Genomic DNA, 23,639 nt, shown 5'->3' with positions numbered 1-23,639 from the left:
GAGTGGGGGGGGGGGGGTGAGAAGACGGCTGCATGCATGCTAGGCCGCAAGGGATTATTCATTGCTCAGATGTGGCCAAGCTTCCAGGCACAGGAGAGCATGCTGCATGGGTGGCCAAGTGAAGCATAAAGTAGGACCTGCTCCTCTCTTTTTTTTCCCCCCCAAGGGCTGCCAGTTGTGGTGGAATGACTTCCGTAATGCCTGATGCCCAAGCTTGGTTCATTTACCTTGAAGTCTACCTTTCAGGCAGAATCTCAATAGACACCTCACAGTTCAGCCCTCTTTTTTCCTTCTACCGTTAGACCAAGGAGGAAGAAAGGATAACCAGGGCAGCCTCCAACCAGTCTTTCAAATTGTCAGTTCCGATCAAGATAATAGTTTATTGAACTTCATCCTTGTATAGGTACCTAGGAGGCAAAGGAGATAAAAAAAATGGCAGCATGCCCATTGTATAGCATTTATAATATTTTTATTTAGTAAATCTAATGCCCATTATATGCCCATTCTACGTTATATGCCCATTCTCTAAAAATGATTAGAAATGATTCAGTGATTTGAAATGATTACGTATACCAAAGTAACTAAAATTATGCTCCAAAACTAACTGTTTCTAACTATATTCTAAATAAATTTAGCATATTCAATTGGTTTTTTTCTTCATCATTTGCAGAATTAATTCTTCTGGTAACCTTGTTTAGGGACTAGAACTTTGCAAAGTATTACTTCCTGGATATTGAAAGTCTTAACAGCACCTTCTTGAGAGAGTACCATTTAAGTGGTGTGCACATATTTCTTTTTTTCTCTCCCCTGCCAGAAAGTTATGAAGTCTATTTGCTTAAAAAAATGGAGAAGGAATATTTGATCCTCAGAATGAAAAGTTCAGTGCTCTGCTTGATAATTGTGATTGTTGATAGTGTGATTGTTTAAAAGTGGGCTTGGTGATCTCTCTCGGGTCATTTTTCCCTTCCATTTCTAGTATCCCTTCCAAACATAATAATTTCTTCTAGTTAGCGCTCCATTTGCATGACATACCTAAAGTATGCGAGTTTCTAATTGCTGATAATTGCTTGGGGAGTAATCACCCTATGATTGGCCCTGGACCAATTGATACAGTTTATTCTTGCAGACCATAGGGCTCCTTGTGTCATTTCCAAATCCATAATTCAAATGCCCTTTCTCTGGCCTTTAGTATCCAGTGTTTACACAGATATGTAATCTTGGAAAGGCCATTGCTTATTTTAGCTGTTCTTGCTTAAGCTGTCATCAAAATATCTTTATTTGGCATGATCTGCTCAAGTTTGTCATTGCCTTTGTGCATAGGATTGATTCCTTTTGTCCATCTTTATTTGTACCTGAGCCTAAGAAGACAAAACTTACCTGTAAATTCACTAAGCATGCAGGAATATTTTGTCCTATTAATATAATATTAACCCAGATTTTTGTTTTCCAGATTTTCTTTTGTAATGAATTCTTTTAAGTTATCTAATTTTAACTAACAGAATGGCTAGTTGTCTGTCTGCATGAAACTTACTCCACCTAAGTATTTCATTCAACTTGAATCAGCTTGGCTTTTGACTTCTCCGTTTGGTGCCGCAACAGAAGGATACTGTTTCGCCAAGTCATTTATCTTTGTTCTGTTGCAATTAGGCTTGAAGATTTTCAAATTCTGATTCTTTTTCTGGCTTTTTTTTTTTGGGGGGAGGGGGGCTTTCTCTTAAAGTTGGGCAGGGGAGGGGAAGGTATTCAACTGCAAAGATTGAATGCTGTGCATGCATGTGAGCAATTTTGCGACAGAAACATCCTGCCCATCTTACAAGACCCTGCCATTAGAGAGAATGGGAGGCCAACTAGGGTGGTGCCTATTGGCACCGGGATTAAGGGGCACGGTTCCATCTTGACACTAGGGCAGGCCAAGTTGGCTTTCAAGGACAGGAGTAGAATTGTGCTCATTTTGTAGAATAAAATGCTCCTGCCTACGTGCATTCCCTCATGCCATCCCAGCTGAAGTGTGAAGGAGAGAGAAACCTCTTAGTCCCTATGAAACTCAGGTGATCATGTGCATCTTTTTCTCTGTACGATTTCAGGAGCACCTGGTCTCCCACATCCACAATGAAAAAGGGAATTCTCTTTCACATTGGGGTCACTTTCTCATCTTGGATTCTGTGCAAGCAGACATTTAAATGGTGTCAAGGCACCACCTAGGAATCCTCCCCAGTATGGACAAACAAAGACCCCAGGCTGCTCAAAGGACACCTTTTTAGAGATGTTGTATCAACAAAAATCAGATAAAGATTGAAAGATTTTTTGCTTAGTTGATTAACAGCTGGATCACAAAGACCAGCATTTTCCTTCTCTTTTAGAAAAGACTCTTCTTTTGAATTAGAATTCCAGTTCTGCCAATCTTTTGCAATTAGATGAGCATCTTGCCAATTCTGTTTCCTTTATGTCAGTTAGGAGGGTGCTAATCAGGGATGGGATTCAATTTTTTTAACAACTGGTTCTATGGGCGTGGCTTAGGTGGTGGGTGTGGCTTGGTGGTCATGTGACTGAGTGGACATGGCTTGGTGGTCATGTTATTGGCTGGGCGTGGCCAACTTAATATCACTCACATCGAGGCACGCATCTCCTCGCCTGGCCTCTCAAGATTGTGGGGATGCTGCAACAGTTGTAAATGTGAAAAATGGTCATAAGTCACTTTTTCAGTGCCATTGTAACTTTGAATGGTCACTCCACACAAGCAAAGTACCAGCAAAGGAAAGAAAAAAAACTCCAGAGAAGTTCCTGAGACAGGAAGTCTAGTCCTGCCAAGAATGTAATAAGGGTTAACGGAGAGGCAGTGTCTGTAAGCAACACCAGAATGTTTCCTTCCTGCCTTCCTTACAGGATTAGGCCAGTAATTTCTTCTAACAACCGGTTCTCCGGACTGCTTAGAATGTTAACAACCGGTTCTAGTGAATAGGTGCGAACTGGTAGAATCCCACCCCTGGTGCTAATTCTCTTCCCCAATCAAGGAGAAAGTGACAAAAGACCAGAGAGGTGAATACCAACAGAAGAAGAGTCTTGGAACTTTCCAGAAAGTCCCATAATGTTTGGAGAATCCAGTTAGCTAACTGGATTCTCCAAACATTATGGGACTTTCTGGAAAGTTCCAAGACTCTTCTTCTGTTGGTATTCACCTACCCCTGGCCTACCCATGTCTATGGCTCCTAATACTTTATGGTTAGACAGGTGGATAAATATAATAGAACTGCTGTTGAATATTACTGGTCTCTAAATGTTCAAGGATTCTTTGTGCAGCAATAACGTTTGCTTAAATATTTACAAGAAGTAAAATGTGGGTAAGAGCTGAAAAATGCAAGTAAAGGTCAATTTTGTTAAATTTTTACATTTGTTTAAACTGAGGGTTACCTAAATCTTTTTGATTTGTCTGTCTGGGACTAGCCTATATGAGGAAGAAGACGAGAGAAACGTATTAGGCCTTAGGCATGCTTCCAATATAATTTTGAAGGCTTTATTGAACTTAACACATGAACGTAGCTCTTCTTTGCTATTTATTAAAGCATCTTACTCTTTCAATCTTCAAAATACTTTAAGAGATGCAATAACATTAATGGTGGACTCCTTAAAACAGGGACTTTTGGGAGGAAGTCTGAAAAAAGCCAGATTGCTTTAATGAATAAATAGAAAGGTGTAGTGTTTGCACAAATCTGAAGTGCTTTTTTAAAACGAATTTTGAACCCCACACAATCTTAATCTGAACTGCAAGTACTCATAGCATTCTGTATCTGCCAGGAAAGTGTAGTTTATGCGTGTGTGTGTTTGTGTGTGCATTTTCTGTTTTGCATTACAGTAAATTGAGAGCATCATCTCTGTTCTACATGTACATTCATTAGGTCTTATGGTTATTGTATGTGAGAAAAATCTGCCCTAGATTGAACCCACTCTGTACTCTTTTACAGCTGTGAATTGAGGGAAACTATTCTTTTCTCATTTTCTCACAAAGGAATCTGTGTTAAACCTCAGAATTCCTTGTGGTATATGACCAAATCTATTTTGAGAGAGGTGTGACTTCATTATTTTTTTTAATGGGTTACTTGTTGATGGTGCCTAACTCTAACCATTTCCTTTCTGCGCAGTGGGGAGGAAAGAAGAAAACATAGGGACCTGTTTCCAAGGTGAACCTCCTCCTTCCACTTCTTCAAACGAGAAATTCTGCTATGACTTATTTATAGTATGCCTAACTTTTCAAGAAAGTGCAGAGAGCTTTTTGATGCTTGCTAAATTGCTCATAGCATTTTTGTGAGCTGAAGCATTCTAATTCCCAGATTGGCAACTGAAAGGAAGAGGGAAGATCCAACGGTCTTAGAGCCACAGAGTGTGCCTTGAGGGGACACATGAACTTCAGTCTTAAGTCCAAGACTCTGGTTCAAGGATGGGCAACCTTTTTGTAACCAGAGTCTGCACTATTAACAAACGTGACCTCTGGAGGAACGTGGCAGTGACATAACCAGAGAAGCAATGGCAAGGTTTTCTTCCAATTGAAGTGGGATGTGTATATATTATATATCTTATTCACAGTTTTGGTGAGATTGTCTTAGGGAACGTCTCCAGGGGCCACAGAAAAGAGAATCAAGGCAGATGTGGCTCATCCTGCCTCAAGCTTTGGAGCTTAGAAAGGATGAGTGGAGTTAGACATGTCTGACTCCTTCCTGCTGCTGCATCCTGACTGGCCTGACTGGTGTCCTACAGAAGAGGGAGAACAGCAAAGCTGGAAGACTCCATCAGTTTGCTTATCAGTAACATGTCAAAACAAGGGCCATAGAGGCAGGATAAGGATTAACAAGGGGACAGCAAAATCATATGATTACAGTACAGTTTTCTGTCAATTGGAGCAGGGGTCCCCAACCACCGGGCCCCGGACCGATACCAGTCCGTGGATCATTTTGTACCGGGCCGCCTATTTTGCTTGGGCGCCGCCATCTTGTTTCTACAGCTCTTGAGAAAGTGCTTCCGGGTGAGCTTGTCGTCAGTTGGAAAGCGGCGTTTGGGTGCTGAAGGAATCCTCGCGCCTTAGTTTCGTCGAAGGGGGGGGGGGGCAGCTTCGAACGAAGAGCCGTCCCGATGGTGGTGGAGTCTTGCGTTACTCAGGAGGAGATTAAGAAAGAACCCGAAAAGCCCATCGACCGCGAGAAGGTACAAAGGAGGAGTTGAAGGTGGCGGGGAGAAGCGGGGGACGGCTGGCTAGCCGGTCGCTCGGCTCGCCTTGCCTTGGTCGTGCGTGCTGATGCCGGTACCGGCCCGTGGATCATTTGTACCAGGCCGTGGTACAAAAAAGGTTGGGGACCACTGAATTTGAGGATTAGTGGATAGGATTTGAACTCAATGGAAAGGCCCCGAGATCCATAAATTATTACAATGCATTGCCTTCTATTGGACTCAGAAAAAATATAGCAAATTAATAAGCAATATTCAAGAGTTCTTTCTGAGTCTGGATTAATATTGTGTTTATGCAAAAAGAATACAGGTAGTCCTCAACTTACGATTGAGCTCAACATTTCTGTTGTTAAGTGAGACATTTGTTAAGTGAATTTTGCCCCATTTTACGACATTTGTTAAGTGAATCACTGCAGTTGCTAAGTTATTCACACAGTTGTTAAGTGAATCTGGCTTCCCCCTTGATTTTGCTTGTCGGAAAGTTGCAAAAGGGGTCATAAGTCACTTTTTTCAGTGTCGTTGTAACTTTGAATGGTCACTCAAAGACCTGTTGTAAGTTGGGGACTGCCTGTATTGGAATCCATGAGATTAGAATCATTTTACATTTGCTCAGAATATGGAAACAAGAGGACATTGAAAGTGAGCAAGAGGGAAGTCGGTAGGACCATGCAATGGGGGAAAAGAGAGAGAGAATTCCATCCTCAAAGAAAATGCCACTATCTCATAAGTCAATAGGACTTATTAGATAGTAAGCACATCTATCTTCTGAGCCCAGTTTTTTTTCCCAGTCTTTCACTATATAAAAGTATATAAAAGAGAAAGTTGTTTGTGTATGATAGAATTGTTTCCGCAAAGAGGGAATCACTTATTGTTTACAAATTGGATGGCTTCTTTTACAGGCCACCCTGTGTGTGTATATGTGCTTGCGCGCGCGCGCGCGTGTGTGTGTGTGTGTGTGTACCTTTTTTTTTTCTTTAAGAATGATTTCAGGTCACATATGTAGATGCACATATGTAGTTATGAAAGATGCCATGTTAATTTGGGGCAGGAGGGAAATCTTGCGGGCACTGGAATTTGTTAAAAATAATGACAATTTTGAGAAACTGTGTTCAAGATTTTGGGACTGGTTTATATCCTCTTCCCCATCCAATCCTCTTTTTGTGGAAAGAGATACCCTTCTTCAAAGCTATTAAAGTAAAATGTGAACGGAGATAGATAGATAGATAGATAGATAGATAGATAGATAGATAGATAGATAGATTATGTGTCATCAAATGATTGTTGACTCTTACAACCTTGTAGATTTTCTCCAGGACTGTCTGTCCCCAGCCTGGTCTTTCATGTGCATCTAACTGCTTCACCTTCTCTTTCCTTCCATCTTTCCCAGTGTTACAGATTTCCCCAGAGGGCAGGCCTTTGAACCAAGTTATTTGTGCCTTGATTGAGTACTCTGGCTTGATTGGTTCTCTAAGTCTTAGTTTTCTTTAAAACCTGGACTCTTCTCCAGCAGCAAAACTCAAAAGCATCAATACTTTTTCCACCCTGATTCTTCAGAGTCCAGACAAAGGAGGGGGAAGGGAACATACATTTCGTAGATTGAGACGATTCCCATCGTTTTCTGAATATTTCTCACTCCCCCCCACCTCCATTTTTCACCCAGTCTTGGCAAATGATTCAGGGGAATTCAGAAAGTTGTTTATTGTGTTATGGTGATCAAACTACTGTCACAGAACTGAAATTCAAACCTTTGCAATTGCAATACAAAGAAGTTGGGCCCCCTCTATAGCTCTTGCCATTGGATCATCAATCAATCAGAATAGAGTTGGAAGGGACCTTGGAGGTCTTCTAGTCCAACCCCCTGCTCAAGCAGGAGACCTGTACCATTTCAGACGAAGTGGCTGTCTAGTCTCTTTTTAAAAACCTCCAGTGATGAAGCACCCACAAGGAGGGAAGCTGTTCCACTGGTTAATGGTCCTCACTGTTAGGAAGTTTCTTCTTATCTTTGATTTCCCTCCATCGTTTCTTGTCCAGCCTTTAGATGCTTTGGAGAATAAGTTGACCCCCTCTTCTTTTGGGCAGCCCCTCAAATGCTGGAAAGCTGTTATCATGTCACCCTGGTCCTTCTCTAGACTTTTCTCTTGTAGTTATTGCTTTAACTCTAGGATCCTACTTATCCTGGCCTGCCCTCCCATTATATGGTGAAGCAACTAATTAGAACCTTTTTCAATTCCCTTTGTAGGTATGTGGTCAGAAGGATGGCCTCACTGTGAGGCAAGACAGCATCACTGTCAATGAATGTTGCAATTGCTTTCTTGTTGTATGTTATTGTCAGCGTTCCAAATAATAACCTCCAAAACAAAGACTCTGAGACTAGCATTTCCTCAAAGTTCCATTTTATTAGAGATGTCATATTGGCACATCTGGGAAAACCTGAATCTGAGAGTTCCGAGTTTTTCCCCACACAAAAGAAAGTCAAAATCCATCCCCTGCACCCACAAGTCCATCACATGGCCCAATCATGTCTTCCTCCCGACTGGAGACTACCTCCAGTCACTCCCTTCCAGGTGCAGGGAACTTGTCCTTGACTCCCAGAGAAAGGAATGCTGTTGTGGCTCATCTTTCACCACTCCTTGCAATCCCTCTCCCGCTTTCCCAGGCACTAAATGTGGCAGCCTCGAAGCTCCAAGGGAAAAATGGCTTCCGAGGCTGATAGTTATCTCATCTCATCGTCTCATCTCCATGCAGCGGAGTATTTCTTTCTTCCCCCAGTTTAATATCAAATGTTCCATTTCAGGCACTAAACCGGGTTGTAAATGTACTATAGATGTAGATCTTTAGGCAGTAAAGATAAAGAGTTGAAAAGTTGATGAATGGTTGTTGACATTTCAAAATTTTCAAAAGACCAAGTGGGAGAGATAAGCAACACAGAGACTCAGGGAAGACCGTGAACGAATCATCCAATTCCAGAACTGAATTGAAGTCTTGTCATTGGCCCATAACATTCCATGGGCACTGATCAAGGACCTTTTCTACTCTAAACATGCATAGCACAGTGGTAGTAACCTTGGTTCACTTTTATATATAAGTAAATGTGTGTGCTCTCCCAAATTCTCCCCTCCCTCCCTCCATCCCTCCCCGCCCCCACTCTCTCTCTCTCTCTGCATATGTGTATTTATATTTTTAAGTGAACTGCTTGTCAAGACTGTGTGAGGATTGGAAATATTTGGAGAGCGATATTTGGCCAGCCCAAACAAAACTTAACAAGAAAGAGAGTTGGTATAATTCGTAGTTATCTGTGCTGCTTAAGATGTAATGGCCTTTCCTTCTCCTACCCCATCCGCCTAAGATCATTGCAAGGAAAACTATTTTGCAGTCAGAATTTTCATCTCTTCTATGACTAATCCTTTACTTCAACCACATTTTCATTTTTGCTTCTAGAATGTGCCTTAACTCACTTTCATGAGTCATGCATTCCCTTGTGACCTCTCTTTTATGCCATAGACCCATGTTAGTGCCCCAGTCCATACTTGAACTTAAAATATAGCATTAAAGGACTGTTTCTCCCCTCCCCCCAATAAATATCCAATGAACAATGGTACAATCTGACGCATTTCCTAATGTCAGATGTCCCAAATAATTCCTGAGCAGTGGGGAGGGGGGATGATGACCAAGCAGAAAAAGAGTCAAATCTCTTGACTACTACATAGCACAGTTCCTCCCTACCATACTAAACCTGGGTTCAAGGGAGCGAAACAACAGACAAAGAAGTGGGTTGCCCAGTGAAGTCGTAAAGAAAACACCAGCTTATGATGCTCTCCCATTGTGCCTCTCAGCAGTTCTCGGAGTCACTTTTGAACAGGAATTTACTGCTCATCCAGATGTTGCTTGGACAGTCAGTTATTCAGAGTCATCCAAGTCTCTGAAGGATTGACTTGGTGAACTGGAGAGCAAGGTACTCTCTCTCTTTGCCAGCCGGCAGTCCTAGCCTTGGTAGCCATTCCCCAGAAATGCCAGACGAAATGAGTTCTGACAGATGGTTAGGTCTACCCAGGTCTAATTGTTGGTTAAAAGCACTACCTGTCTTAGTGCTGTGATAGGCAGATGGTTTTCCTCATGGTTGGTGACACTAAGAGGGTGCAGGTAGAACAGAAAATGAGGAGACTGTCTTTCTGACTATAAGCCAGACCAGAGGCAATGGGGAGTGGCAGTGGGGACACTAAAACTGATACAAAACTATACAAAACTGACTCACAAATGAGAGGAGCATATTTAAGTGAGCCACAGGGAAGACCCTTGAAAATGCATCCTTTCTCTGATGGGAGGTGAAGATGACTTTCCCACCCTGGTCTCCGTGGATCTATAATTCAATTATCTGTCAGCTCCAGGTCTGAACCTTTGCATGTGGTTCCTGCCTCCATTGTTGCCATTTTTATTACACTACGGGGATTATGTCCAAGGCTCCATGTGGTGGAATGTAGTCTGGAGTCCCTGACAAGAGACAGGAAGGGCTGCTTTCCAGAACACAAAAGAACCAGCAGAACATGGAAAGTCTGGTAAATTTGAAGAGTGCTAAGACAGTTCCTCCCTGGTAGTGCACAGAGCATATCTTTAGTTATGCCAATAGTTGCTCTTAGAATTTGAACATACAGGCACCTGCCACAAAACACCCCACACTTCACAATTGTTGATAAGGAAGACGAAAAAGTCTTGATAGTTGAACTGGCCACACCTGGAGGCAGCAGAATGGAAGAGAAAGAACTGGAGAAGGCAAAACATAAAGACCTGCAAATAGACTGTGGCAAAAGAAAACAAAGGTAGTACCTAAGGCGCCTTGGATGCAGCCCTAAAACAACCGTAAAACAACCCCTTGAACACACCATGGGCATTGACAAGTTCACCATCGGTCAATTGCAAAAAGTGGCTTTACTTGGAATAGCTCACATCCTGCGATGATACTTCTCCTTGAGTATGTTTTTATTAGGTTATAAAGTATTATAAAATACAAAAGCAAATAAGAGGACGGAGAGGGAAGGGAAAGGGGCAAAGAAAAGTGAGGAAGCGTAGGGAAAGAAAAAGAAGCATTAACTTCCGACTCTCTGTTGCAGTACCAAAAAGGCATTAACAACAAATCACAACTTTTTGTTTTACCATAATAGTATGAACCAGTCATTTCTACAAAAGTCTGTCAGTCCAATCTGTAAAACCCAGAATCAAAGTTTCATTCTTTTCCACATCGAGCACAAAGTTCAGAAAAGGTTTCCCCATCCTGCGATGATACTTCTAACACCATCAAAATCTGCCTATCCCAGGTCATCAGAAACGACTCGACAGGTAGACAAAAATGCCAAATCCAGTCTGAACATCTGACTGTGTGATGAACCTTAATAACAATAATAATACTGTGCAATGTAACATAATAATAAAAACTACTGAGAAGTAAGTCCACATGTCATTCTTGGGGCCTGACAGTAAACTTACTTGTCCTTATGCCCTATGTTTCTTTTAGATGTAGTCTGGTTATCTGAGCATCTTTCAAGTCTTGACAATTTCCTCACCTGGCTGAGGAGCAAAGGGAGCAAGGAGTATTTGGTGCTTTGCTCTCCATTGCTGCTTGACCTGGCCGATTCTGCCTCCCCAATTCATCTCTATGGGTCTTGGCAACAGTGGAAAAGATGTTCTAAATCTGAAATACAATATCATTTAGAGCTATGAAACTAAAGCTCCGTCACTCTCAATCCAAGTTCTGGATTGAGAGAAATTTAGCTCATCCCAGAAGGCAAGAGATGAGCTACAACTTCAATCTCGTTCCTTTGATTATTTATGAAATTTACCTCCTCCCTTCTAATTCAGTGCCCAATTTTCTCTTGAAATTGGGGGAAATGCTGTCTTTGTGTTCATAGCAAAGATATACTAAACAGGAGCCTGAATCATGAGATTTACAGCTGGTGCGGAGAGATCTAATACATGTAACACAAAAATGTACACAGCACACGCTACCCTTTGGTATCAATGTAACACGCCTTTAACTCTCCTAAATGTACATTCATCCCTGGGCATCCATAATTCACAACCTCATAGGCAACATTCCCCTGCATGTACAGCACAAATAGGCACCACTGTTGTCTCTATGCACATATCGCCCCTTGTTTGGGGAGACGATCTCCCTTTCTCTTTGATTAGTTTGACCCAGGCTTCCTGCTTTTTCATTAGCCAGAGGAAGCAGGAAAGCAACTTTTGCTTAATTTGGGGTTTTTTGTTTCAGGGGTCTTTCTTGCAGTCTTTTGCGCCAAGAGGAGTGGCTTGTTGGCTGCTCCACTCCCAGCACCTGCTTTCCCACAAACAAAAGCCTTTTGTCTCACCTGTTTTCCCCCTCCTCCTTGACCACTTTATGACCCAGCCAATAACAGTGAGGAGTAGAACTCCTCCAGGTTTGCATCTGGGGTGGGTGGAGGGGAGGGGAAAGAGAGATAGGGGACATTAGCTGTTATTGTTTGGGGTTGTGGAGTGGAAAGAAGCGAGTTCAACTCCTTGCTCTTCTGAGATTTTGAGAACTGCCCAAATGTGTTGCTCTCCTCCTTTCCTGAGCGCTGTGTAGGATTTTGGTCTGGAGATCCTGGGGAATATGTACTTTTCTTATGGGGTGATGTGTGCATAGAGACAAGAGCAGTGCCTACATGTGGAGGTGAATGTTGCCTGCGAGTTTGTGAATTATGGATGCCCAGGGATGAATGTGCATTTAGGACAGTTGAAGGTGTGTTATGTTGATAGCAAAGGAGAGCGTGTGCCGTGCATATTTTTGTGTTGTGTGCGTTAGATCTCTCTGCACCTGCTGTAAATCTCATGGTTCAGGCTCCTGTGTAGTATATCTGCACTCGTGCATGTGGTGTAACAGTCTGTGAGTTCCTAAACCAAGGCAAAGTATGGTATTTCCATAAATTCCCTTGTAGGTTTGGCAAGATGCATGCTTCTGTGGGTGCCAGAGGGACAGTGGTGGAGGGAAATAAGAGACGGGGTGGGGGTAGAGATTGCATGTGTATCCTATGTGTGATTGTTATCGAGGTTGTTTCTCTGGCTTTGAGCCAGGCCCCATCCCACTTTGGAAACACAGCCAAGACTTGCTAAGCACTCCACCCAAGCCCAGGGACAAACTCAATTATGCTTGGATTTCATTTCAGCTTCAGCTTTTCATGCAGAGACCTGCCTAAGGAGAAGAATAGTTCTCAGATATGGCAGGACGAAGGAAGAATCAACTCTGATTAACAGAAGAGGATGGGAGAAGCTTATGAGGCATGCTGGGAGTGAGAGTATTTTAATAAGCTTTGCCCTACACGGGCACCGGCAGCAAGGGCAGAGTTAACTGGTGGAATCCTAAGTAGATCAACTGGGCTGACCCATTTCAGACTGAAGGATGGAGGAGGTGGCTCACATTTTTGGTGCTCCTGCTTATAAAGCGGTGGGCCTTTGAAATGCTCTCCGTCTGTCACTGAGTCGGCAGAAGACTACGGAATATCAGGATGAAATGGGCTGCCTCCATCGCTGGTCCCTATCCTGCCTCTTTTACCGCTGTTCCCAACCCCTTGACTTCCTTCCAAGGTAATGGGTGAGGAAGCTTAAGAGATTCAATTCACCTTGAAGCTGCCCTTGGACTGGGTTGGAATAAGGGGGTGTGGGGGGGCGGAAATGCTGCTTAAATTTAAGACCGTGTCGTTGCTGGTCTGGAAGAAGCTAAAGTTATCAGTATAGGGACAGGGCAGAAACAAGATGCTGCGTGGGTATGTTAAGTCATGTTTATTTGCAAGAGGAGGAGAAGCTAGTCTCCCATACTGCTTCCAATGATTAGAATATCTGTAGGTCACAGAATAAGCTGAGCTAGATTTTTTTTAAAAAAAATCTCCGATGCAATCACTTTTGCACTTTTGATTTTACTTTCAAAGACATCCTTAGAGGAGCAATTATAAAGGCAACACCCTGCTTGCAATTTCAAGTAATAAAAGTGCATTTTGTTTCCTGTGCAGACCCCCAGGAAGGTTAGGTGCACAATAGAGGTGGAAAGGATACGGGGAATAGTATTATAGAGACTACAGCACTTCATTTCTTATCGTTGGTGGGGATGATGGGAACTGCACTTTAACATCGTCTGGTAATCCACGGTTAGGAGAGGCAGTTTGACAATGTGGAGGATTAATGTTAGAGGCAGTGGTGATAGCTCTCAAAAGTACCAATTGCCAGGGTTAAATATATCAGCCTCGAGTCAATTGCTAGGAATTATTCCCTTTCACGTTGCCAAGAATTCCAGGTTCCATAAACTCTTAACAGAGATTCCTTATTCCTGGCCAGCCTTCCCCTACCTGATCCCTTCTATTCCAACGGTTCTGCCAGTTTTGGTGGTGGGCACATCAGGTTGAGGAATACTCATTCCGGATCTTTTGACTCTGGACACATGGCCTCCTTTACCTTTGTGGCGTGCCTGGGGTTGACTTCTGAATTGGCCACCCTCGTTCTGTGCCTTAAAACAAGCAGCAGTTATCAAGAGAGGAACTGGTTTGAATGCTAATCGTTTCTGCCTTATGGAGAGAGATTTGGTGCAGCCTTGGTCGAGGAAAGCCTGGCCCCAGCTGCCTGCCTCTTCTGTCTGATTTGCCCCATTTCACTTTGTGGCATGATCTTGGGTTGCATACTGAAAAGTATGTGTGTATATTGTGAGATGTTTTCATTTCTATCTCTGGTCCTCATTCCTCTCCTTCTTTTTTGGAATGTATTCGGGCGATCGTTTCATTCTGAGGTGGCGGAATTGTTTTCCCCTCTCCTGCAAGGCCACCCCCGCCAACCTGTCCCTTTTCTGCACACACTCTTTCTCCTCCGCTGCAGGCTTGTCCCACTTTTAAGCATCTTTAATTGGCTGGGCTTTCTGAAGCCTATTATGAATAGTTGGGAAGAGGGGAGGGCAGCCTGCTCATGGTGGGGGAAGGGTGGTTTGGGTGGTTTGGGAGGGGAAGGAGGAAGAAGGTGGCTGGGCATTGCTGCATCTGGTCAGTTGCCAGCATCTTTCCTTTTCCAAATATGTAAGGGAGTGTGTGGATGAGGAGTAGTCACCCAACAAAAGGCCAGGAGCAATCCTTGGACCAGTTAAACGGCTTGTACATCTGTTCCCTGCCTCTCCCAAACCTCAAGCACAACGCAAACTGAGATAGTTAGAAGTAACCGTGTATCTGACTGCTTAGCTGCTCAACCCTCCCTAGATGTTGTCACCAAGCTTCAGTGACTTCAGTATTTGAAGGGGGAGGGTTGTTTCCTCCCCTGAATTTATGAAATACTTCCTTTGCCTGCAATGGCATTGGAGGCTGAGAATGGCCAAAGGCCACGCTGGCCCAAACGTTACCTTTCCCATAACCAGGATATTTGTGGAAGTGAGAAGGTCATCCTTCCTATCAGGTAGTTCTCAAAAAATACCCAGATAGACACAAAACATATTGTTCCAATCTTCCCTAGTCTGACATTCCATCCAGAGATGTCGGGGAATTACATTACCCAAAATTCCCAGTCAACATGGTGAAAGATTTCTTTAAGTCTGCCTAGCAGTCCCATATCCCCAAGGTGCTTTTTCAAGAGGCAGCTGGATTTCTGTCCAGTTGCTTCTTGAAAAAGCACCTTTGGGACAACCATGACCTGGATGACTGAGGATCTCCATAGACATTTAACAGTCCCATAATATTTGGGTCATTCTTAATACTGATATTACAGAAAATAAAGCATGTTAGTTCTCCTGCCTTGCCTGTTCTCATAAGATTTATAGCAATTGCAGGAGGCAGGATGACATGGGAGAAACTGTGTAGGATAGAGAAGGATCTTTCCTCTGGAGTAATGCTGTCCAGAGCTCCCTAGCAGTATTGCAATTAATACAACAATGTTGGAGGATCCCGTTGCTAGTCCATTGCACATACTGAGGTTTGATCATGTGCTTGAGCCTAGAAAATAGGATAGCTCAGCAATTCCTGCTAGGAACTGCTACTGCAAAGCCTTGAAACCTATTTTTTTCTAAGAAGAATGGATTCATTAATGATTGGCTGTTTCTTATGTCGGATTAACAAGGTTCTGAAGGAAATCAGAAAGCTGCCTAAGGCAGATGCATCCACTCTGTATAAAACTTGGGGGGTGGCTTGTTTGTCAGAGAGGTGGGATATTTGTCTCATGTATCACAATTGTGTGTGTAACTTTGTACTGCTGCTACATGTGAGGCTTCATTTGCATTTTGCATATTTTAAAAATAATATGCATATATATATATAAAATTATAAAGAAAAATGAAAGATTGTGAAAAGATCTAACACACGAATTCATGTTCTAAAAGAAAGGAAGATGCTACACTGATTGTAAGTTCAGGTTGTTCTTAGTACAAAATCAATGGGAAATAGATCCTGATAGCTTTTTTGACTTTTTAAAATATCTTCACTGATTGGGATCTGAATTTGGATGTTTGACATTATGGACAAACAAAATAAAGACATTACACATTGTTCACTAGATATAGTTAACTCTGGAATTTTAAAACCTTGCATTATTGTGGGTATTTAAGTTTAGTAGAATGAATATCTCTATTGAGATATAGTTAATAACAGTAATTTGCTAAATTTATATCCTATGCAACACCTAGCAACTCTGAATGGTTTAGAAATGGTTAAAAGCAAGTAACAGTATAAGAAACACAGAATAAAGAAACAGAGGTAGAGATGTAAAGATGTGGATATACATATAGATTGTACATATAGATATATGTATAGCTATAAACATAGATATGAATTTTGCCAAGTTCTTGCAGAATCAGCCAATAGCTACTTATGCTGTATTTGTGTTTTATTGGTCTGGGGCCATAAGTAAACAAATAATTTTTCTCCGATGGGAATTTTTGCTAGCTTTAATATTTAAAGAGAGAAATGGTGAATATTTTTCATCCCTACATTTCTGCTTTAGTTTTCTTTCTCTGCGTTTTCACATTGTCATAACAGAAATTATAATGCCTTTTAACATTCTCCACATCCCCCTCTCCCTTTTTTTTGGCTAGCTTTTCATTTCTTATGCTTTTTGTTTGTTCAGTGGGAGGGACAATAAGTGGAGTAAAAGCTTTGTTCTGTTTGCTTTGAATATTCCATTTTTTGCTATTGATACATATTTCTTAAGTAATTTCAGCTTTTGAAACTGCCCAGTTTGGTATAGTTTCCAGCATTCCTTATTCTTCTAATTCCCTTTATAAAACAGCCCTATTTCATAAATATTTTTTTTCTTTCCCCATGGAAAAAAATATAGCAAATGCTGTGTTGGTGGGTACAAAAAAGAAGGAGCAATAAAAAGAACACGGTCCAGAAGTGGAGTGCTATGAGTTTAGTAGCTAATTTTAAAAATAAGAGATATTGATATGACAGATGTTACTCTTCATCAAAAGCCACTTTCCATCACCCAGTTGTGCTTTCTGCTTTCTTTGTGTTCCAGAATTTGTATCTCTGTTCAACATTCTTCTTCTAAATTGGTTGGAGCTGGTTCTCTTATGCAGTAAGGCAAGCTAACCTTTATCTAGTGATGCCATGTAGGTTGGTGAGAGATACTGTAAAAATCAGAGTTGGTACCAGTGATGCAGCAAACAGATAAGAAGTTGATTAAATTTTTTTTTATAAAAAAATTGTTTTGAAAGGGAATTTTTTGGAATTCAAGATCTAGAGTCCCGATGAGATGTGATGGATTGCCTTAGCCAGCTTCATTATCTAAAAGAGATTGGTATCTTGTGATTGCCCAAGCATTAGAAGCTTTGTCCAAATGATTATGCTAGAAACCAGTAAAGCAAATGCTACCCTATGTGGGTGTGAGGATGCCTTGAAGGGAGTTATTCTCCCAAAATTCCATGAGTTGTTTACCTCAGACAACAGATTCAAGGCCCTACTATTACAGAAGGATAAAAGATTGCAAGATTCTTTTATGGAAGATCCCGAGCCTTAATATTGATTTCATTTAGGCTTTGTGAAGTAATCTTTTATTTCTTCTACATGTGAGCAGACAGGAAAGCCTTGTTTGGCATTCCAACCTAACAGGTACCAAGAAGATGATATCAACCAGTTCTGGTCCTGTAAGATACAGAGAAGTAAAAAATGTCAAATTAAAGGCACGGGTTGCTGACAGGGAGAACAGTATCCCATTTCTAGCATCAGCTTTCTTAAAAACAAAATCCCAAAATTGCCCGGCAGTTTTCTAATTACAGAACCTTGTTGAAAAGCATTCTGCTTTGCCTTCCTGACTGTACACAAACCCAAATACACACATACCCTGCTGTTGACACCCACACAGCACAGAGTGCCATCTTGTATTGATGTTCTGCTTGGCTTCGTTGAAAGGAAAACATGTTTGTAGTAACATAGACAGATGGCAGTGTTTTTTTCCCCTTCTGCTTTTGGTTGGCATGATGGATCAAATCTCAAACTCCTCCACCTTCATATTTAGAGAGATTCCTCTTGCAAAGCTTCTTGCCAAACCATTTGTGATAGTGGGCGGCAGACTTCACTGTTCGTTTTTACAGTTATGCTTCATTGGCCTACTCTGTAGAGGATTACTCACAAATGATTTGTTGGGAATATCCCCCTACATTTGAGAAATACTCAGAGGATTAATTTATACTGTGGTAACAGGACCCATATATATCAACACCAAAGTGAAGTTGCAATACCCAGTCCATATTAGGTGAAAGAGGAGATATTCTTGGTGAAATCATGAAATATGCTAGAGACTTTGTGCTATGGAAATGGTTTTCTCCATGCTTCTTTCTCAGTAACTCCTGTTTGGCTTCCAAGTCTATTTTACAACTCTAGGATTTCCTAACCAGATCTTAGTTTGCTTAGTTTTGCAAGTTCGGCTATGGTTGCCTGGGGATGGCTCAAGAGATGGGCAGAGAAATCTATCATGTGTGCACTGCAGAGGTGCTATTCAGCAGGTTCTGACCAGTTCTGGAGAACCAGTAGCGAAAAGTTTGAGTAGTTCAGAAAACCAGCAAATACCATCCCTGACTGGAGATTTTACAGTATCCTTCCCCTGCTACGCCCACCAAACCACGCCCACAGAACCGGTAGTAAAAAAAATTGAATCCCACCACTGGTGCACTGAATCTCTTTCAAAACAATGCTTGAAATGCAATTTTAAACATATTTCATAGGGAATAATTCATAGGCAGGTTTTCAAAATAAACCAGAAAATTAAATTAAAAATTAAAAGTAAATCCAGAAAATTGGGCAGTTAGCTTATAGATTATAATTAGGGGTTCCTTAGATTTTTAGAAACCAGATCCCCCCCACCAGAGATTTCAAACCCAGCTGGAAATCCTGGGGCAGTCAGTAAACTATAGGACATTCCTTCCTTCTCCCTCACTTCTAACATCCATGTTCTATATTTTATTTAGTAAGGTTTTATAGCTGTAGAGCAGAGGTCTCCAACCTTGGCAACTTTAAGCCTGGAGGACTTCAACTCCCAGAATTCCCCAGCCAGCTGGCTGGGGAATTCTGGGAGTTGAAGTCCTCCAGGCTTAAAGTTGCCAAGGTTGGAGACCCCTGCTGTAGAGTATGAGAAGCAGTGGAAAAAGAGGGACCCAAAGCCCACTGAATTGGGGAGAGACATGAAGCAACCCTGCCTGCTGTACATACACTCTTCTCACAACTTCAGAAAATTTGGCAGGACAGACAAGTTCAACGCTACCGTTAGTAATTATTAGTAATACCATTAGTAAATGCTATCATTTTAATAGTTGGAATTCAAGATGGAAGGGACCATTGGGCGCTTAATTTTGGGGAAATCAGAGTGTGAGGCAGAAAATTAAGGCTAAGTAGGAAGGTATGGTTCTGAAATCTTAATTTCTTAGTGATGCTCATTGAAAAATAAAATGTTGGAAGCACTAGGCACAAGCCTTTGGTCCATCAGCTGATATGTTTGTGTATACACGGGTGATTTGAAATCTTGAAAAAGGTCTTGATCTCTCCGTCTCTCTCTGCTCTTCTAGAGAGATCCTCTAGCTCCCATTCTGGAATCTTGCCAGGCTGCTGCTGGTTAAAAGTCAATGGTAAGCCACATTAAGCCCTTACACTATCCTAGTCCTCCCCAGCAATTATACCAGGGTCAGGCCAGGCACGGCAAGGACACCGAGAGACTTCAGGGCAGCAGGGTTTCTATGCTGACTGGGAAGAAAGAATTGAGAAGGGTAATCTGGTGTTATTTTGAAGTGGCATGGTCCTGTTTTTTACCTGAATAAACATGATTACAGGGGAGAGAACCTCTGGCTGGAAAGGCTGATCGACTCTGCTTCTTCCCCATGTAGAACACAACAGAAGAAGTAGCTGGACAATGGGTCTTCAGATCCATGTGGTTGGCTCCTTTCATTGCCTTTTTTCAGAGCTCTGTTTGGCTCAGATAAAGATTGGATGTGTATATGTGAAATAGGGGAAGAAGGTAGATTTATACAGAGCTGGAATGTTTTAAATTCATTTGAAAATGACCACAGGGTGGGACTATTTTTAGACATAGGAAATGCTGGATTGAACCACCTCCCCTAATCTGCCTTTTTTAAAATAAAATAAAAAGTTCTCCATTGTTGCTAGTTATTTGGGGGTGTCATGGGGTGTTCTCAGGGATGAGACATTCTCTCTGTCTCCCCATCCTCAGTCCCTGCAAAAAGGGAAGGCAAAAAGCCACTTTACTCATTAGCTTTCTAAAGATCCTAAATAGTGGTACCAGCTCAGACATGCAGCCGAAGTGAGAACAGTGCATTTTGCCCACAGTGGAGGGAGAATGTGAGGAGATGTGGGGAGGAGGAGGAGGAAGATGTCACTTGCTAACCATCAAATGCAGCAGGCTGAAGAAGGAGAAGCGTGAGGAAGAAATTTTGATGATCTCTCTCTTCCCCTTGATCTCCCTCTATCAGGCCGCTTTAAGACAAGTACAACTTGGGTGGACATCTAAGTGACAGGCTTGTCCGTTCTCAGCCTCTTTTGTTGTTATTGTTCATTCTAATGTCTTTTAATGAACAGTCAGAATGACTTAGAATATAGCCATTCTCCAAAGGGATAGTTATTTCATGGCAATTTTATGGGTTTTATGTTATTATACTTCAATGCTGGTCAAGAACCAAAATAAAGATTGATTTTACCTGTCTCCTCTTTAATTTTGTTGGTATTGTGGAAAGGCAGCTTCAAATGTAGTAACACTCATCAATCTTCCCTCTTATACTTTTCTTCCCCCAAACATTTCTGCATACCTATATACCACTTCTATATACATTTCTTTATACAGGGATTTCTATTGACCCAGTGTCCTCTGAGGAGAAATATGATAAATATTTAGATCATAATAAGCCAAATATGACTTGATTACAAAGAAATAAGTATGAATAACTGACCATGTATAATTAGACATAGAAATGTCAGTGAGAATGAATTATAAAAAAAGAGGAAATATGAAGACTTTCAAATAAGGAGCCAATGAATGTGAAAAAAGAAAGTAGTTGTGATGCCAATAATGGCTGATACATTAGGTGTCATACCCAAAATCTGAAAAGCACTTTAACACAACAGAAATGGACAGAATCTCCACATACAGTAGAACCTCCGGTCACGACCGTAATCTGTTCCATGACTTCAGTCACAACCCGATTTGGTCATGACTGGAAGTGAGACCGACTGCGAATGCACGTAAAAAAATGCAGCGGAAGGGCAAATCACCGCAGCTGTGTTTGATCACCACCTGAGTATTTGTTCACAACTAGATGCAAAAGTTTCCTGAATTTTTTTGTCGTCACCCCATTTGGTCGTGGTCAGAAGCGTTCATGATCAGAGGTTCTATTGTACTAATGACAAAAAAAATGCACATATATATTACAATGATATCCTGAGCTATCCTAGATCCTTGTCAAAATTCAGTCAGAACTATCCAATAGACTCTGTAAATAACATGATTAATAGTAATAATAGCACAGAGCTTCCAGTGAACCCCTAAGATAAATTAATGTCTCTCAAGAATAGAGAGACACTTTGCAGTTAAAAATGGCATTCAAATGTAGGTTTTGGGCTGCTGGAATCCCTCCAGAATAAGGAGAGATTGCAAGATTACCCATATGTACTCCAGACAGCTCTTTATGAGCAGACAGCAAAAACTGCATTTTTGCAGCTGGTTTATAATCAGCTGGGAGTTGTGAGATTAGATCATGCTTATAGTCAATACTGTCATCTCTGCAGACTCTAAGTTTGACTAAGGTTCATTTCTTAATCACTTTGGATTTAATTGTGTTGTTCTTAAAGATTGAGAAGCTTTAGCCTGGGAAGTTTTCTTCAATCTATTAAAAAAAGTTTTATCTACAACTTTAAAGATTTGGATTAAACATTGTGTGCGTGAGGAATATACAGCAAAAGTATGACTAATGTTGGTTTTTAGAAAGTTTTAAACGTATTAAGGGGTTTGATTTAAGACTTGGTTAATTGAAATAATACTTTCTTGTGGGAAATGTTTATATTTCAAAATAATTGATAAGATGATTTTGAAGGTTGCACACGAGAGGGCACCACATGGCTATTTTTAAAGGAGAAGGTTTTGATAAATGGGCATAGGAAGTTTTCAGAATTATTTACCTTTACAAAGGAATCAGGGAGTGTTACTTAAGAGGATCACAGAGAGAGGACACAAAGAGATTCTGAGAAAGCAAATGTTACAATTTATTTTGATGAATCCAAAAATACTTCAGAGAAAAAGAATGAGTATAAAATAGTATTTGATCCAGGCTAAAATAATGGGGTGCGATTTCTAATAACGTTCAATGGGTTTTGTTTTGTTTTTTACTGTGGGTGCCTGATGATGTCTTAAGGATTTTGTTTATTTGAAGAGAGAAAATGAGATACGTTTAAATAGAAATGTAAATATAAATATAAAAGGGAGGATTTGAATTGGGTTTACTAGGTACAGTTTGTAATGGTTATGTTGTCATTTCTGATAACCCTTAATAGATTTGCTGATTAATATGAAGAAATGAGGTTTTAGAGATAGGTTTTTAGAGAATGGGATGAGTTATGAGGATGAAAAGATATTTGGTTTTACTTTAAAAACTAATGATAAGTTGTTAGTGTTGATTATACTTGCTGGGGATGAAGAGTGAGGTTTTTTTTCCCCCTTTTTTATCTTTCTGCTCTTTAAATTTTTTAAAAAAATATATTTCTATACTATGCAGATAATATTAGTCTTATCTGTATTAAGTTCCATAGAATTATTTAAAAAATTGTAGCAATAAAAATACTTCCAGATTGTAGTCTGTTTTCTGTAGATATAGAAAGAGGAGCTGTCTGCTTTCACACAAGCATTCTTTAAAACATTGCTGAAACTTTTTGTGTTCTTGAATTCTGAAGAATGCAGAGGTGAAAGGAAGGAAGGAAGGAAGGAAGGAAGGAAGGAAGGAAGGAAGGAAGGAAGGAAGGAAGGAAGGAAGGAAGGAAGGAAGGAAGGAAGGAAGGAAGGAAGGAAGGAAGGAAGGAAGGTCTGTGAGGCGGCCCTGGCGTGCAAGCAGATTATGCCTTAGCTCTCAGGACAATTCCTTCATGTATTAATCTGTCTTAACTGACCTCAGGAATCCTATTATTAAAGGTTTTGTTGCAAATGCCAGCCTTTTCATCTGCAAAACACTGGATTGCTTTAACGTCCTCAATATTTGGAGTGCCTGATGGTGGTGGTGATGGTTGTGCTGCTGGTGGTGGTGTTTTCCCTAAGTGTGTGTGTGTGTGTGTGTGTGTGTGTGTGTGTGATGTGAAATGCATGCATGAATGGTCTCCATTTTTATCACTGCGCTTGCTGGAAGGTGTGGTAGAATGGAATAAGAGCCTGGAGTGGGGGCAGGACAAGTCTGTAGAAATCCGCCTGTCCTGTCATAATTCCTCTACTCACAATAGTATTCCCTATGCCTCCAGGCTCGAAATTTTGTGCCTGGGCAACCTAAAACTGCGCCACCTGCGGTCCGATCTAAGCATAGTTCACCAAATTGTCTGCTATAACATCTTGCCTGTCAATGACTTCTTCAGCCTCAATCGCAATAATACACGGGCAAACAACCAATACAAACTCAAGGTAAACTGCTCCAAACTCGATTGCAGAAAACTTCAGCAACAGAGTGGTCAACGCCTGGAACGCCCTACCCGACTCGGTTGTTACAGCCTCGAACCCTCACAGCGTCAACCTCAAGCTGTCTACCGTGGACCTCACTCCATTCCTAAGAGGTCCTTAAAGGGGGCGTGCATAAGTGCACCAACGTCCCTGTCTTCCTGTCCCCATTTATCTGTATTTACTTCCTTTGTTCATGTTTATGTTTATACTTATACTTGTTATCTTGTACATGCTTGACAAACAAACAAAGAAATAAATACATACAT

The 23,639-nt window shown here is 41.3% G+C and overlaps 1 protein-coding gene across 9 annotated transcripts in view; it reads left to right on the top strand.

Annotated features, from left to right (window-relative positions):
* Positions 1-23,639, top strand: part of ZNF385A (zinc finger protein 385A) — a 178,050-nt gene that overhangs the window by 36,896 nt on the left and 117,515 nt on the right. The window contains exon 1 of one of the 9 annotated variants that reach the window (XM_087956434.1): positions 12,400-12,807. The exons of 6 other annotated variants lie outside the window; for them this stretch is intronic. Coding sequence is in view for 2 of the 3 variants with exons in the window: in XM_026677253.2 (XP_026533038.1) it covers positions 12,729-12,807 (79 nt within the window). In the remaining variant the exon portion in view is untranslated. Of the gene's footprint in view, positions 1-12,399; positions 12,808-23,639 lie in introns of those variants that run through there. 2 more of the 9 variants (XM_026677253.2, XM_026677254.2) reach the window with 2 other exon arrangements.

Source organism: Notechis scutatus, chromosome 2 (assembly GCF_049901735.1).
Source record: "Notechis scutatus isolate UNSWTSFEM ecotype Mainland chromosome 2, rNotScu1.2, whole genome shotgun sequence".
In the NCBI taxonomy this organism is placed as follows: Eukaryota; Metazoa; Chordata; class Lepidosauria; order Squamata; family Elapidae; genus Notechis; species Notechis scutatus.
Note: the sequence above shows the minus strand (reverse complement) of the source record. Positions and strands in the feature narration are given on the sequence as shown.